Source organism: Heliangelus exortis, chromosome 4 (assembly GCF_036169615.1).
Source record: "Heliangelus exortis chromosome 4, bHelExo1.hap1, whole genome shotgun sequence".
In the NCBI taxonomy this organism is placed as follows: Eukaryota; Metazoa; Chordata; class Aves; order Apodiformes; family Trochilidae; genus Heliangelus; species Heliangelus exortis.
In genome coordinates this window covers 9,235,846-9,251,831 of record NC_092425.1, presented here as the reverse complement: position 1 = coordinate 9,251,831, position 15,986 = coordinate 9,235,846, and the positions used below count along the sequence as shown (strand labels likewise).

Genomic DNA, 15,986 nt, shown 5'->3' with positions numbered 1-15,986 from the left:
TGGAGACAAATGTACTCTCAAAGTTAAATGAGTCAGCTTGGAAAAAACTAACTCAACACAACCTAGAAAGTGACAAATAGCAACAATACCTTACATAAAAAGTCCTCTCTGAGGACTCAGAGCAGAGGCTACCAGAGGCTGCTGCTGAATGATGCATAAGGCAACCAGCTCCTCACCAACCTCATTCCAGACCTTTGTTCCTTTTCTGAGCAGTTTTCTCGAAGAATCCAGGGCTGTCAGAGGGAAGCCCTGCCTCCTGCCTGACTGCAATCCCTTATGTAAACCTGGCAGCAAGGCTCCTAAGTGATAAGGCAAATTATTACTTTGGATGGGGACTGAATGTACTGCCACGACAGACTTCAAAACAAAAAAAAAAAAAAAAAAAACAAAAAACCCCAAACCTAAACAAAAATAATCAGCTAAGCAAACAGCACCATCCCCCCTGCTTGATTTGTTCTGGCAACAGTAGGCACCCAAGTTCTTATCACATGCCACAGAATAATGGTAAGTTCTGGCTTCCTTTGGTTTTAAACTTCAGCTCCTAAAAGGAAAATAGGGTGTTTATAGCTAGCATAAACTTCTCAGTGTGCAAAAATATGTGGTTTTGTACCTCATCAACTAACAGCGAGGATATGCAGTGTCATTAACAAGAGGGTGCAGCAGGGTACCCCTTATTTTAGGGAGGCTGCTACAGCATGTGATCCCTTTATTTGCAGGACATAGGTCAGATATAAGGATCCTTGTGAATAAAAAATGGGTATAAACAAACCTTCTCTTTGAGAACATGCACATGTTTGAAAGCCAGCACAGGCTATCTGCTGGCAAATCTCACTGCAGCTGTGAGTTCAGCCACAAACAGGAATTTATGATCTTTGGCACACAAAGACATGGCTAGAAAGTACTGGAGAAGGCAGCTTGCTTTATGAACAACTTCTGTGGTTGCTTTAAGTTTTTGCAAAACGTTTTTCACAAATTCTGGCTGCCATAGCCACAGCCATTCCCCAGCACCTGACTGACTGCTGGCAAGGGAAGGTACCCAGCCAGAGTCCTTGCATTGGTATTTCCACCTAGGGAATGCACACAGGCCTGCACTGCAGACAGCAGGGTGCTCTCCCACCCAAGGACCTTCCTTTGAAACAGTCCCAAGACTCGTAAGAAGATGCAGCTCCAGCCAAGTGCTACTATAGCCATATACAACAGCAAATTGTCCTATTTCAGTGCACTTTCCTGGGCAAGGGATGCAGGATGGTAACAACAAAAGTCTGCAGACAGCATGTACCTCTGAGCCAGCACCAGGAAAGACATTTCTGCTCATCATCAACAATTCCTGCCTCACATTTTGGCTGCAGGAAGCATTTTCCTTCCTGGCTAAAGGCTATCCCTTTTCTTTGCTTGTATAGGAAGTCTAGAATTAAAGACTAACAGTGTTGCTTGCAAGAGGCCCTCCTATCTTTGTATCCACTTAAATCCTAACATATCCTATCCCTGGAGTAAAATCAATATAAAACTATTATTTGAAGCATTCGAGTTTTAGCACCTCTAGGCGCATCCAAAACCACTCCAGTTCCTTCTGCAGTTCCATATGTCCCTCCTGAACCAGAGTTTTGAGCAGCCATTTTCCTTCTACACAGAAGAGAGAGGGACCCAAACAGGGACTCAGGAGGCTGACGTGGAACTTCCAACCTTCTACTTTCAACCTTTCCCCATGGATGTTCCCTTCCCTGTCCTGGTGCTTGGGATTCCTCCCAGGACTCTCCCCTTGGCCTTCCTGAACTTCAGGAGCTCCATCAGCTCTCCCCTAACTCTCAGAGTTGGAAGGGACCCCTGTAGCTCACCCAGAACCCATCCAGGAGGGTTTGCAAGCCCACCTCAGCCCTCTCTTAGTGAGGGTTGGTAAAGGCCAAGGGAGCCCCATTCTCTCCTGCCTACACCTTAGTCCCAAAGTTGCTGCATCCCCTGGCTCTGTAGGGTGGGTCTTCTGGCTTTTAGCCACGTAAAGATAGAATCATAGAATTGTTTGGGTTGGAAGAACCCTTAAAGATGATCTAGTTCCAATCTCCTGCATGGGCAGGAATGCCTCCCACTAGGATCAGGATTCTGTGAGCACACGGTGAGCTGGGGCCTCTTTCCAAGGCAGTGTAAGAAGTGCAGGAACACAGAGTGCAGGAAGGCAGGAACACAGAAGGGTGCAGGAAGGGGGGGACTTTGCCACCCTCCTGGCTTTTCTGGGGTGTGGCAGGCAATGGGAGGGAGCGTGGATCCCTCTCTGTCCTGTGCCTGAGATCCCTCATAAAATATTCCCAGGCTCTGGAAGTCTGGCTGCCCTGCTCTTAAGCTCTGCATAGGTACTCCTGCAAAAATGAGTTAAGCCTCATGTAACAGACTGCATATTGCCTGCAGACTTTCACCCTTTTTTCATTGGACCAGTCTCTTTCCTTTCTCCCCTTTGCTCCCCATCTCCACTGTTTTGGGATTTACTTGAAGACTGCATGACAGGCATTCTTTTCTGTTACTGCATAATTAGCAGTTAGCCCTTGGCACACAGCTGTAATAATGAGGTAACTTCCAAGAGAACATGTACATTATGTGCTGGTGAGGATTATGCATACACATAGTTAATCCACCTATTTTGGTCAGAAAAAAAGAACATATCCATGCTACAAATACCATTTTCTTAGGATAACAGTTGTGAACAGATTTTATGTTCTGCAATATGCTTTCATTTTAACTGATATTTCACGTATTTCAAGTGACAGCAGCCCCTTCAAAACTTCCTGTGATGAGGAATATCATACCTGTGAGGAAGCATTATTTGTCTTTCAATATTTAAAAAAACTGGTAAGCCATTCTAGAAAACATGATCACAACTGTTGCTGCTACTTAATACATGGATCTTCATCTTAAGGTCACGAAGACACATACTGAGAGGTATTTTAATTGGTATAAAAAATAACTAATCAACTTGAAGTATCTCATTTTCTCCCTGAAGACCTCTGCTCTACTGCCAAATGAAACTGACTGAAAATTTATTAAGACTGCAATCTTTGCTGGGGGGGGTGCTTACAGGCTTAGTGTGTGTGGTTATTTCTTCACTGTTAGACTTGTGAGCCTGCTAAAGGTGCAGTTCTGCACCTATGACTTCATTCTCTTCTAATCCACTCATATCACGCTGTCTGAGCATGGAAAAGGAACAAACCACGAGTGTTTTCATGAACCAGCAAATTATTATCATTGCCAAGAATAACCTTTATCCTTTTCTACCAAAGATCATATGATAGTTGAGCCGATACAGTCATCTCACTAAAACGTATCTGATAATTATGTATAATTAATGATAATATTTATTTAAGAACTGCTACTACCTTGTGACATAACCCCCCAGTGAGAACAGCAGTGTGTTTGGAAAGCACTTTTTTGTCTAGGTCAGATGCCAAAGTTCTGCTGAAAAAGGTGAAAACTCCTAAGGTAGCCTTGCACTAAGATAATACCAGGTGATAGCTCACTGTGGGCTTAGCTGAAACAGAAGTGGCACAAGGCTGCCAAAACCATGTTTTAAAACTCCCCTGAAATATCAGAGCACGACATTAATGCCAGGGAATTGGGATTTCTGACTGTTGCAGAGACAGCTATCCCCCAGCAGTGTTAGGTCTGCTAGAAAACTCTCTCCTCTCCTCCTCTTGGGGTTGGTCCAGGGCCTCCTCTCCATCCTGTCCTGCCCAACAATTTGCCACCCTGGAGTTGGGGAGCAACAGCAGCAATCACTACCTAGTTCTCCTTCCACAGCAGCAGTAGATCACTGACAAAAAAGTGCTGGAAGATAAACAGCAGTGTAGCTACTCAACCCAATTAGATAAATCTGTACAGTAGCGTGATGCAGGACAGAAAACTAAAGCATTCTTGAACAAAATGGGATTAGAAATGGGATTCATTTTTACAAATTATTAATTTCCCAGATAAAATTAGAGAAGCAAACATTTTTCATGTCAAGTCCTGAGCATGGAGATTAGGCTTTTGCCTAATTAGAAACACATCTCATTTGATGCTTAATGTCCTGTGTTGGACATTTTGGCCCAACTATTCCACTCTTCTAAGATTACATGTTGATGAAAAAGTATGAATATAATAATATTAATAATAATCCTATCAAATAATTATGTCTTTGGGGAATGTTACCCTGAAAGACTCCGTTTTTTGGGGCACCTCCTGAAGTATATCAGTCACACACACCTTCCCAGACACAAGACTCAGCAATCCTTTGTTTCAAGGCTCAAGCACTGGATTTCCCTTTACACTTTGCAACACATAGTGGAACAGGGGCAGGGGCCCTCTCTCTGCCAAGCTCCAGCATACCAATGCCCCAGCCATAACTTCTGACCCAGTCCCACCTGCCCAGCCCTCTCTAGCTGGTAGAACTCTGCTGCCTTCTCACTTTTGCCAGCTGTCCTGCATTGGTGATTGTTTCTTACATCATCTCACTCAAAAAGAGTTGGATTAGTGAAGACATATAAATGAACCTGACATCTTCTGGCTGCAGGAGGTTTGGGAGCAGGCTTGGGGGCAGTAAACCACACAGCTAACATGGTTAGAAGTCAAAGAGAATTTGTGCCTGCAAGGGCTAGAAACAGGATTTGATATGTCTGCTTCACCTCTGTCATTATGATTCCAAATTTGGTGTCAGTGAATAATTTCCTAACCTGTCTCTCTGTTATTATGAATCAAAATACAGTGTTAGTGCATAACTTGCTAACTTGTAAGATGAGTGATGTCTGTGCTAGTGCTGAGAATAGCACCTGTCTCCTACTTACACAGTGAAGTCACTCAGTTACGTGCCTGGCAGCACTGCCTCTGCTTTGTGTTCCACGTTGGTATGCAGGGACACTGCAGGTGTCCTGTTTCATGACATGTAAATAGCACTATTTCCCACATTAGCCCAACCCCATATTTCAGTAGAATACAGCAATTTCCCACAGTAACCTGAATCCTTCGTGTCCTGCACTAGACAGAAGAAGAAAGGCAATGACAGGCTCAATTCAGTATCTGAGAACAACAGGGAGATACTGGTTCAGTTTGATGTTCAGGTAAAGACTCTGAGAAATCAAATTGCCCACTACCTGTTCACCTCATTGACAAAGTACCAGCAATCAAAACTCACAATACTCTTTTAGATAGATACTCTAATATATGCTCTAGGCAGATAGATTCTTAAGTATAAACTTAGATACTCTTATAGATACTCTGTAAATGCTCCTTCATTCTCTGTCTTGTCTGAACAACACTAGTATTATCATCATTCCAGAGAGAAAGAGAAAACTCCTCAGAAGCTCCTTCCTTTTTGGATTGAGAATGGGAATAAAGTCAGACATACATTAAGACTTAACGTGGGCATATCAAATATAATAATTACTCAGGAGAAATCTTAACATTTTGGTTGTATCTTGTGCTCAATGTAATTTCTATGGCCTGATCTCAGACCCTTCACTAAGCAAGCAACCTTCATATGCTTGAAAAAGGGCTTGGAAGTTTGCTTGGAAGGGCAAACTAAAGCACACAGCTGGCTTTGTAAGGTCCCTGTCAGAATGTGTGGCTTGAACAGGGATATATACATTAAAGTGCCTTACACCCCAGCACACTGACTTGGTAAGTGTCAATGGGAAAGAAAAAGTGTTCCAAATGCTCAGAGCTGGAGGTCCAGGTACAGAACAACCAACCAAAGAAACATGAAGACAAAAAAGAAGCACTAACCTGGAGAAAAATGCATCACTGTTAATGTAGCAGATTTCATCTCTTAAATCCATCTCCTTCCAACATGAACCATGGTCTGTTAACTGGAGGCTGACCTGAGGCACTCCATCTGACAGGCCTGGCTGTGGCACTATGCACGTTTGGCTGGATCCTTCCACTGTGGAGTTTGTCATCTACAGAAGTGAAGACAGAGTAAAATGAAAAGTGAAAGGAGGAAAGAACAGAGCAGCCTTTTCAGATAATCTCTAATGGAAGTGCATTTCATACCAGTGTATAAGCAGCAAAAAAATATAAGGGGCAAAATAATCATATAAAATACATATAAATCAAACGTTCTGCTCGATAAAGACAATTAAAAGAAAAAATAGGGTGTGTCTTTTAAAAGAACAGGGCAAGAGTGAAATTAAAAAAGGAAGGTAAGTAAAACAAAATTACTTTCTGAATCACAGAAGACAGTTTAAAAAACTTCCATTTAATTTGCTTCTTGATACACATGGAGTAAGAGACGGAAAAAGCAATTACATAACATTTCTCAATCACATTCTGTTGTATTTGATCCTTTTTGCTGCTTTTCTCTACACCTTTTAATCTTCTAAGTCCTTTTTGAAATGCAACTGTAACTGCAGTCAGATTTACATATGTAGGCAGATATAGTGGTGGCTTCTTATCAAAATCCAAGTTTTTATTTGCTTAATGAGTTGATAGTTTTGTGATGTTTCTGCAGTACCAAGATACCTTTTGTGAAAATAATAGCTAATTTGGAGCCCATCAGATTACACCTTTATATAATTTGTGGACATTAGTTAGGATGTAGTGACAAAAATTCAACTAATAAATTTGTTGTCACCTAAAGCAAAGCAATCGGGACCCTTCTGTCAGTCTCTATAGCCAGATTTTGGTTTTTTCTACCTTGAATAATTTTCTATTATCAGCACGTTCTGTCTCTTTCTGGGTCATTATTGAAGCAGCTGAATAGCACAGATTCCAAAAAAAGATCCTTGAGAGACTTTGCAGGAAACCTCTCTTCACTGATAAACCAGCCATATATTTTTTTGCTTTCTAATTAATTTCTTTGAACATTCAACTGCAATACATTGGCTACACCTAGCCACATGGGTCCTCTCTGACAGATTTTTCTCTAATGAAGTATTGCTGGTGCCTCCTAATGACTCTATTTATCCATTTGTTTATTAATTCTGCTGCCTGCTATAGTTTCTGCACATCTGGTCAGACTTTCTGGATCACTCCTGAACTCTTTTCACACCTGGCTTCCCCTAAGATTTTTTGTAAAATTCTTGGTTTTATCTCTGTGTTGTAATGCTTTGTTTTGCTCAGAGTTTTTTTTATAATGCTTTGTGTGTGTTGAAAAGTTTCTGAAGGTAGAAAGCTGCTTTTTACTGAGATCTGAAGAGAGCAAACAGAAAAGTAGTATGTATACCAAAGGCAAAGATAAATCAGACAGATCTGTTAAGAGAGCTTCCTAGTTTCAGCCTCTGGACCACAGGCTCTCAGTGAGATCCTGCCTTTGCTGAAGTCAATGGGCATTTTACCCAGAGTCAAAATCTCACCTTGGAACCACTGCTGGCTTCCAGCAGGACTCTGTTAGCCCAGTGCCTGCAGTGGTCACTGCCTCTTGAAGCCATGAGAACTGGGCACAGGTAGGAACACACCAGACTGTGGCTCTCAGCTGCTACAAAACATCAGCAGTACTGTGATTTAACACCAGAGCAGCCTTCCACCAGTGTAAGAAGAAATGGTGACTATAGATATGCACAAATCTCTAAACTAAAACAGTTCCTATGCTGTCCTACCAGCACTCTACAGAAGCATCCATGAGTGCAAGCAAAAAAAGCAGTTTCTATGATAATTTGCCACATGAGTCAGCAGCATCAAAGCCTGGAAAACAGCAGGAGGCCACCCTTTCCAGTCCTACTATATGGTAAACATCCTGATTATAAGAATATAACTAACAAAGCTAAATAATCATAAAATCATAGAATCATAGAATCGGCTGGGTTGGAAGGGACTTCAGAGATCATCAAGTCCAACCCTTGATCCACTACTGCTGCAGTTCCCAGCCCATGGCACTGAGTGCCACATCCAGTCTCTTTTTAAATATCTCCAGGGATGGAGAATCCACCCCTTCCCTGGGCAGCCCATTCCAATGTCTGATCACCCTCTCCCTAAAGAAATTCTTTCTAATGTCCAACCTAAACCTCCCCTGGCACAACTTGAGACCTCTTGTGCCCTCTTGTCTTGCTGAGAGTTGCCTGGGAAAAGAGCCCAACCCCCCCTGGCTCCAACCTCCTTTCAGGGAGTTGTAGAGAGTGATGAGTTCTAAGTTTTGTACCAGCTACTAAATTTGTAGAATCTGCTTTACTCAACAAGAAGCACTAAGAAACAGGCAACATCTGCCAAAGAGCATGCATCAGATTCCCTCTCCGCAAATTGTTCGTCACCTTTACACTCATTTACAGAAGCTCCTTATACTGGAGTATTCCATAAAAATCCTACTGGTTATTTTGTGCTCTGAAAAAAAAAACCAAACGAAAGGAGTTTGGTCTTCAATTCTTCTCATTTTCTGGCAGTACAAGATCACTTTGGATGCAGGTACTACCAAAGGGCATGCCAATGACATACAAGCTCTGCAGGAAATTCCAGTTTGAAAGATCAGATTCAAATTTAGGATTACCACTGCATTTTCAGGGTACTTCAAACTCACTAAAAAGTGAAACCAGTATTGTACATCCTCTGTAACCACATACTATAAGCTAGTATTTTGATAGCTTTGGAAAACAACATCAAAGCACTGTAGTTATTTCTTTAGCAATACAGTCTACAAGTAATAATAACTTTTATCTGAGTTAAAATTACATTTACTTTGTTTCCGTGCAAAACTTTCAGTTGCATCAGAATAAAAATACATGTAGGAAAAAGTATTCCTTGAACTCATATGTTCATTAAAAATGAAATAAACTTTGTGTGTCTTTAATCCTTATTAACAGTAGGAAGGAACAATATTCACAATCTCATTCTACATTTTTTAGTGACCCTGTGAAAAAGCCACCTGCACAGCTACCCTAACAGCAGCCCAGGGGTGCCACGGAGCTGAAGATGTGCCTGTGGGCAGACAAAGACTTCTGTAATTTGAATTCCTCACAAAACAGGTATTATAACTATGGACCCAGGCAGCTTAAATGCTTTTTAGTTGCTTAAGCTCTCAGGATGAATCTTTTGGGCAGATTCTTTGTTCGAGTACATACATATATTTCATGTAACGAAGTCTGAGAGAACAATACCTTACTGGCTGAGGACAATACCTTACAAAGCAGCAATGCTACAGGATATTCGTTATACTGGGAAGACAAGTAGATGTAGTTGTTAAGTGACACAAAAGGGAAAGAAATGTTTTTTAAAAATAACACTTTATGAAGGATATTCTAAGTTTCCAACACACCCCTCTTTGTGATCAGCCTAATGTGCAATGTTATCCTCTGGAGGACATGGATTACAGCCCATGAAACCCCCAGGAGGGCTATTAGAAAGGTACATAAGGAATTTGTGAGAAGTTCAAACAGTAGTTTAAAGGAAACAACAACAAAAAAGCCCCTATGGAAACACGTTGTAACACATTTCTACGTGCTGTGTCTTTTTACAGTCTGTACCCAATATTGTAAAAGGTTTGTAGTCACCTGTGCAGCACACCTTCATTTGCATTTTGCCACCAGAGCAAGCAATCCACCAAAGAAGAAGGAAAAATTCAAGTAAGGTTTATAAAGGCTGTGAGTAGAAGAATCCCCCCATTCACCAGGTAAGGGCTACCTTTAACTAAAAGGCAGTTGTTTTCAGCTCATAATGTTCTTTAAAATATTAGCAAACAGAAAATGAAGCCACTGCCTATTCATTAAAATAGCATTTTTAAAAGCAGCTCCTCTGCTTCTATCAAGAAGACTTGTGGAAACAGTCTCATGCTTTGAGTTCTAACTCTCAGTCTTTCACATTTGGTTATGACACTTTCGGTGTTGTTTTTTCCCCCCCTTCATATTTAAGAACAAACATCAACTAAATGTTGACCTGACTTCATTTCTTAGGCAACTGATACCTTTAGTGATCTGGATGGTGAGGCAGTGTGTACTATTGTCAAGTTTGCAAATGACACAAAACTGGGAGGTGTGAGTGACATGCCAGAGGGACCTCAGCAGGCTGGAGAAGTGGGCTGACAAGAACTTCATGCAGCTCAAAAAGGGCAAGTGCCAGCTCCTGCACCTGGGGAGAAATATGCTGGGAACCCAGCTGGAAATAAACTTGGTAGAGAAGGAGCTGGGAGTCCTGGTGGACAGCAAGTTGACCATGAGTCAGTAATGTGCCCTTGCTGCAAAGGTGGCCAGCAGTGTCCTGTGCTGCAGTGAGAGGAGTGGTGCCAGCAGCTCAAGGGATGTGACCTTTCCCTGATCCTTCCCTCTGATGAGACCACACCTGGAGTTCTGGGATGAGTTCTGGGCTACCCAATGTTGTACAAGAGACATGGACATCCTGGAGAGTCCAAGAAAGAGCCCTGCAGATGATGAAGGGACTTGGTGCATCTCTCCTCTCAGGAAAGGTTGAGAGAGCTCAGAATGCTCAGCCTGGAGAAAAGAAGACTCAGAAGGGATTTTATCACAGTATACAAACACCTGAAGGAAGGGTCTAAAGAAGATGGGGTCCAGACTCTTTTCATTGGTGCCCAGTGACAGGACAGGAGGCAACAAATATAAATGCAGAAGGTTCCCTCTGAACATCAGGAAGCATTTTTGTACATTGTGGGTGACCAAACACTGGCACAGGCTGCCCAGGGAGGGTCTGGAGTCTCCATCTGTGGGAATCCTCAAGAGACACCTGGTTCTGGTTCTGTGCAACTGGCTCTAGGTGATCCCACTTGAGCAGTGGGATTGAACAAGACAATCCTCAGGGGTCCCTGCAACCTCAACCACTCTGTGATTTCCTAAGTTCTCCTTTGACATTCTCATTTATCCAGCAAATGAACTGAGCATAGGAATAGCTGCATATTGAGATGCTTAGTGTGCCACGGCATGTGCTGGTGGAGCACTTTCTCCAAGGCAAAATCTAACTGATACCACCTGATGCAATGTAACTAACCATTGTAAATATATTAAAAGCTTCACTTCGGAAGAACACCAGTTAATCCAAGGACAACCCCAAAGAATAGGGATGTTTTCGCTGAAGGACCAATAATCTGATGTTTGTTCTCTTAAAGTTTTTTACCTGATGAAGCTCAACCTCAAACTACATTTGACAAAGATAAGATTCATCCTGAACCAGGTATGTTGTGAGCTGTTACATTATAGTTACAGGCTGTGACTGCTGAAAACATGAGCTATGCCAAAGTCTGCTACTATGTAATTCAAAATACATCTCAGCTAAATACAAATAAATTAGTCTCGGATGCTACAATTGTTCAAAGGCACCATGTCAATAAAGGATGATCAAAACACCAAAGAGCAGGCAGCTGCAAGGAATTATTACACCACACATCCTCCATTTGGCTTTCAGGTTTTGATGGATCAGAAAGTTCAGATGCAAGGAACTGTTTGTATTTCTTACAGAGGCTCTGCTTGCAGTTTGAATAGATACCAGTCAGATTTATGACCAGCATAAACCTACATCATGATGGGTGTTGACGAAAGCAGAAGAAAACATTTCCCTTAGAGACAGAAGCTGATCAGTCGAGGTGGCATTATCCCCCACATACCACAGCCAGGATTCTTCATACCTGACTGGGTGCATCATAGAGATGTTTCATCTCCTTGTGAGGTGTCACAAGTTCCTGGGTTCAAAGATCAAAGATAAATATGCCATGTGTTCTAAAGATCTGACACGGTACGGCAACTCCAGTATTTCTCTGTTCTTGAAGAACAGAGACCACTCCACACCAAGATGAGTCTGGAGACCTCTGTGCAGAGTACATTAACATGGAGTAAAAATACAGACCCTCAGCACAGGTCATCCTACTTTTCTGAATACTTCACTCATCTTCCCAAGGACAAAAAGCTTGGGAATAATAATCCAAGGTGAATAATAATAATAATAATAATAATTATAATAATCCAAGATACGCATGAACGCATAAATAATTAGTAATATATAAGTAATTCATATGCATTTGTGTAAATAATTATAGACTCTGAGTGTAAAACTTTTGGAAGAACCTGTCAGTGAGTTTATATTTAAATGTCCTAACTGAAAGGATGAAAAAGATGTTTCTATAAGTTTCTTCTTTGGAGAAGTAAGATGTCCTTCCTGTGGAGAATGACTTGGGGGTTACAGATGGATGAAAAATTACATGAGCTGGCAATGTGTGCTTCCAGCTCAGAAAGTATCAAAAGGAGCATGGGCAGTAGGTCAAAGGGGTGGTTCTGCCCTGCAAATCTGCTCTTGTGAGACCACACCTGGAGTACTGTGTCCAGCTCTGGAATCGTCAGCACAGGAAAGATATGAAGCTGTTGAAGCAACTCCAGAGGAGAGCCCCAAAGATCTGAAGCACCTCTCCTATGAAGACAGGCTGAGAGAGTTGGGGTTGTTCAGTCTGGAGAAGAGAAGGCTCTGGAGAGACCTTAGAGCAGCCTCTTAGCACTTAAAGGGGGCTTATAGGAACAGTGAGGACAGATGTGTTTTGTGTGTGTTAGAACCAGAGGTAGAACCAGGGGTAACGGTTTTAAGAAAGGGGCAGATTTAGACTAGTTATAAAGAAGAAATTTTTACAATGAGGGTGCTGAAACACTGGCCCAGGTTTCCCAGAGAGGTGGCAGAGGCCCCATCCCTGAAAAGATTCAAGGTTAGGTTGGATGAGGCTCTGAGCAACATGATCTAGTGAAAGATTTCCCCACTTCTTGCAGGGGGGATTGGACTAGATGGCCTTTAAAGGCCCCTTTACAGCCCAAACCTTAGAAGATTTTAAGCCCTTAAGCCTGGACTGAACTTAAAGCAAGAGAACAATTTAGTATGTCTGCTGTAAGTGCTAAAAACAGGCTTGTGTTCAAATCCTTGCTATAGTATAGATTTAGTTCAGAAAGTAATAAAATGTAACAAAAGAATTGATCTTTCGAGGTCCCTTCCAACCCCTAGGATTCTATGATTCTATGAAAACCCACTTTGATTCATCGCTTCATCTACCACCTACAATATTGACTTTAAAACCACGTAGCAATATTACAAGCTGAGAACTTCTCAAAGATCAATAGCTCTGTATTTTTACCACGTATAGCAGAGAGTCAGCACAGAAAACATAAGCAGTAACACACACTTTCAAAATTCAGTTACCAGCTCTCTTCCACTCTCAGAACCAAGCCTAAATCCTTCCTTGATTAACTGCCACACTGAAATCATAAAAGTCATGATGAATGCAGTCATCCTTACAATCTGTGCAGCTGCCACTGCCAAATTTGGACTTCTCATACTCTACTTGTATTTTTAGGCATTAGATCACTAAAACACCTTCTAAGTACTCCGCCCTACTCAAATATCAAAGTTATAAATTTGATACAATCCTAAAGTGTATGATGCTTCAAAGGTCAACCAAGTTCTGATGCTTTATGCAAATTCCTAGGTCTTAATGAGGACAAGACCCTTTAAACCCAAATAACTGAGTATTATCTTCCTTTACACCACATCACCACAACCTCCATATCTGACAGAAGCTGATCTGCTTAAATTATTGAAAGAAAGAACACATTTAAAAACTTTGTTAACATTGCATGGTTCCAGAGGTAGGGAGTTAGCAAATGGTCTCAGAAAGTCTATAAAATTCAAGCACAACTATGCAGACATCACAGACCCCAGAGTTAGTTGACTTGTTGCTAGCTCCCATAATTTTTTTTTCCAGTTAATTTCCTCAAATTTAAAGTCATGTCCCCATTATAGACCAATCAAAGGCCATGGACTTCAAACTGTAAGGAATTACTTGTGTCAGACTTAGGACCATCTTCTTGCTTGTCACTGGTGTACCAATTTTTGTCTGGTTTTTGTCTGTCTAGTGTTAATATAAATGAAAAGCTGTAGACACTTATTTTACTTATGAAAGTTAACAGTCAGGATTTTGACGATTGAGATGGAAACAGTTTTCCCCAGTTACTTCTCTACAAAAACAAACTCCTTGAAACTTTGTAAAAACTGCTGACAGAAAAGTCAGAAAAAATAGATTTGTACAATAAGGCTGATTCTGGTCTAAGGCCAAATGAAACCATGCTAGCAGCCCACACTTATGTTTTATCTGAACTGTTTAAATTATGACATCTCAGAGGATGTATCTGAGCTTGCTACTCACTGTTCTTTGTACCAGGAAGATGCAAAGAAGGTGCATAGAGGAATCAGTTCCAGCTGTCCTCATCTTTAAACAAGTCTACAAAGATGGGGCATCCCAAAATTTGCATACTTCGGCTATTTAATTCAAACCCCTGCACTAAATTTAAGGCATCAGTGAATAAGACCATAGTGGTACCTCCCCTGTGGACCACAGACTGTTAGACAGGTCTCCAGCTGCATTAACTGGAAAATGTTTGGTTAAATTTATCTTCTTTCCAAACTTGCTTCCCAAACACTAAGTCAAACCAGCCTGTTCAGTGAATCCCCTAATGCACACAGGCACTTATGTTCAGTGTCTTCCTTTCCAGTGCTTACCCATGCTACCTGTGTTTCCATACTTATTTAGCCATCACCATCTCAGTTTGAACTGTCCATATATGACTAAGAAGGTTAGACTTAATGATAAGTAGAAACTCCCTAAAAGACTTCAATACCTCAGTTTTTTTCCCCGTTAGCTTTGCTCCCTAAGACATACCATGTAACTTACTGAATCATTTTGCCACCAGTGTAAAAAGCCTTTTACTGTAAATACAATGCTGCATGATATGTAGGAAATATACATCCAATACAAAGTAGTTTAGTAGCCAAATGGCCATTTATCATGACCTGGGACAACAGTCATTAATGATATTTCAGGAAAACAAAATTTGCCTGTTTTCTCCATGCAACTGGAAATGCCAAATATCACAGCTATTAATGGCTTTGCAAAAAAACAACTGACACTCCAGTGTTCAGGTAAGGTCTGGATGAACAGTGAAGAAAGAAGTAATGCTGGAGACACTCATGCTAGGGCAGATTCAGTGAATAAAGTCCAAACTCTCCCTTGAAGGCTCAGCATAAAAATCGTGCACTCCAGAAAGATGTAATTTGAATTCAAAGCTATCCTGACCTTTTAATACTCAAACTGCAAAAATCAACCCAGTAGTAAGACTGTCTCCAAACCTGGGACTCTCCAGGATACAAAAGAGGAGGCTGTTGGAGTGAATCAGCAATACCTTAAGGGTCCTTTTTCTGTGGGAGGCCAGATGTGTTTTGCCTGAGGGAACCCCCTCATCCCTGTGCAGGTCCATAGGCAGCTTTGTCAAAACGTTGCAAAGTGCACAGCATGCATGGGAGGGAGGCCAAAAAGCAACAAGATGTATGGGCCTCAGGCCAGAAGATAGAACAAGCTCTCAGAGATCCCCAGCTGCTGTGAGGCATCTGTTTGCAGAAGGAAACCGAGCACGGGCAATGTCCTAAATTGAGGTGGAGAGAAAAGAGTGGGATTGATGTAGACCTTGTGAGTCAGGGGTCTGCAGGGGAAGCAGAGAACAGCAGCTGCCAGCTGAGCACACAGCCAGCTCACTGCAAAGTGAAATGAAATGTTTTAAGTCTCCGATTTGCCAACTTCACCATCAAAGAGGAATCTCAGTGAAAGGTATGTTGAGGACTCCCTTCCCTGATGGATGAAAAATAACAAAACCAAAAAAAACCCCAAACAAACAAACAAAAAACCCACCCCAAACCCAAAGCTACTCAGAAGCAAAGGTAGCATGCTTGCCTTCACACCAGGGAGATACATTGCCATGTGTTTTACAGGGCAATACAAACCAATCCTCTCCAGCACTCCTTTCTAGAGATCTCCATTGGCTAATGGGTTGGCACATGTTTTCTCTGTGTCACAGATGCACTGATAAAGACCCTAGACTTTAATACCTTTTTTTTTTTTTCTCATTTTCACCTTTAAACTTCAGGTAATTATTTTAGCATACAAACTGCTGGTAACCTAAACGTGCCCCCTATATAAGTCTGGTTCCACATATCCTGCAAAGTCACTCAGAAATTCATTTCCGAACTCCAAGGAACTTGAACACCCTCTTTTCAGCTCCTATGTCTGCATTTCCTAG

General features: G+C 41.6%; 1 protein-coding gene across 21 annotated transcripts in view; it reads right to left on the bottom strand.

The window, feature by feature from the left end:
• Positions 1 to 15,986, bottom strand: part of FAM13A (family with sequence similarity 13 member A) — a 129,587-nt gene that overhangs the window by 71,948 nt on the left and 41,653 nt on the right. For 19 of the 21 annotated variants that reach the window (XM_071742869.1, XM_071742854.1, XM_071742857.1 and 16 more), the window contains one exon: positions 5,743 to 5,915. In XM_071742869.1, coding sequence (XP_071598970.1) covers positions 5,743 to 5,915 — 173 coding nt within the window. Of the gene's footprint in view, positions 1 to 89; positions 281 to 5,742; positions 5,916 to 15,986 lie in introns of those variants that run through there. The other 2 variants (XM_071742877.1, XM_071742874.1) reach the window with 2 other exon arrangements.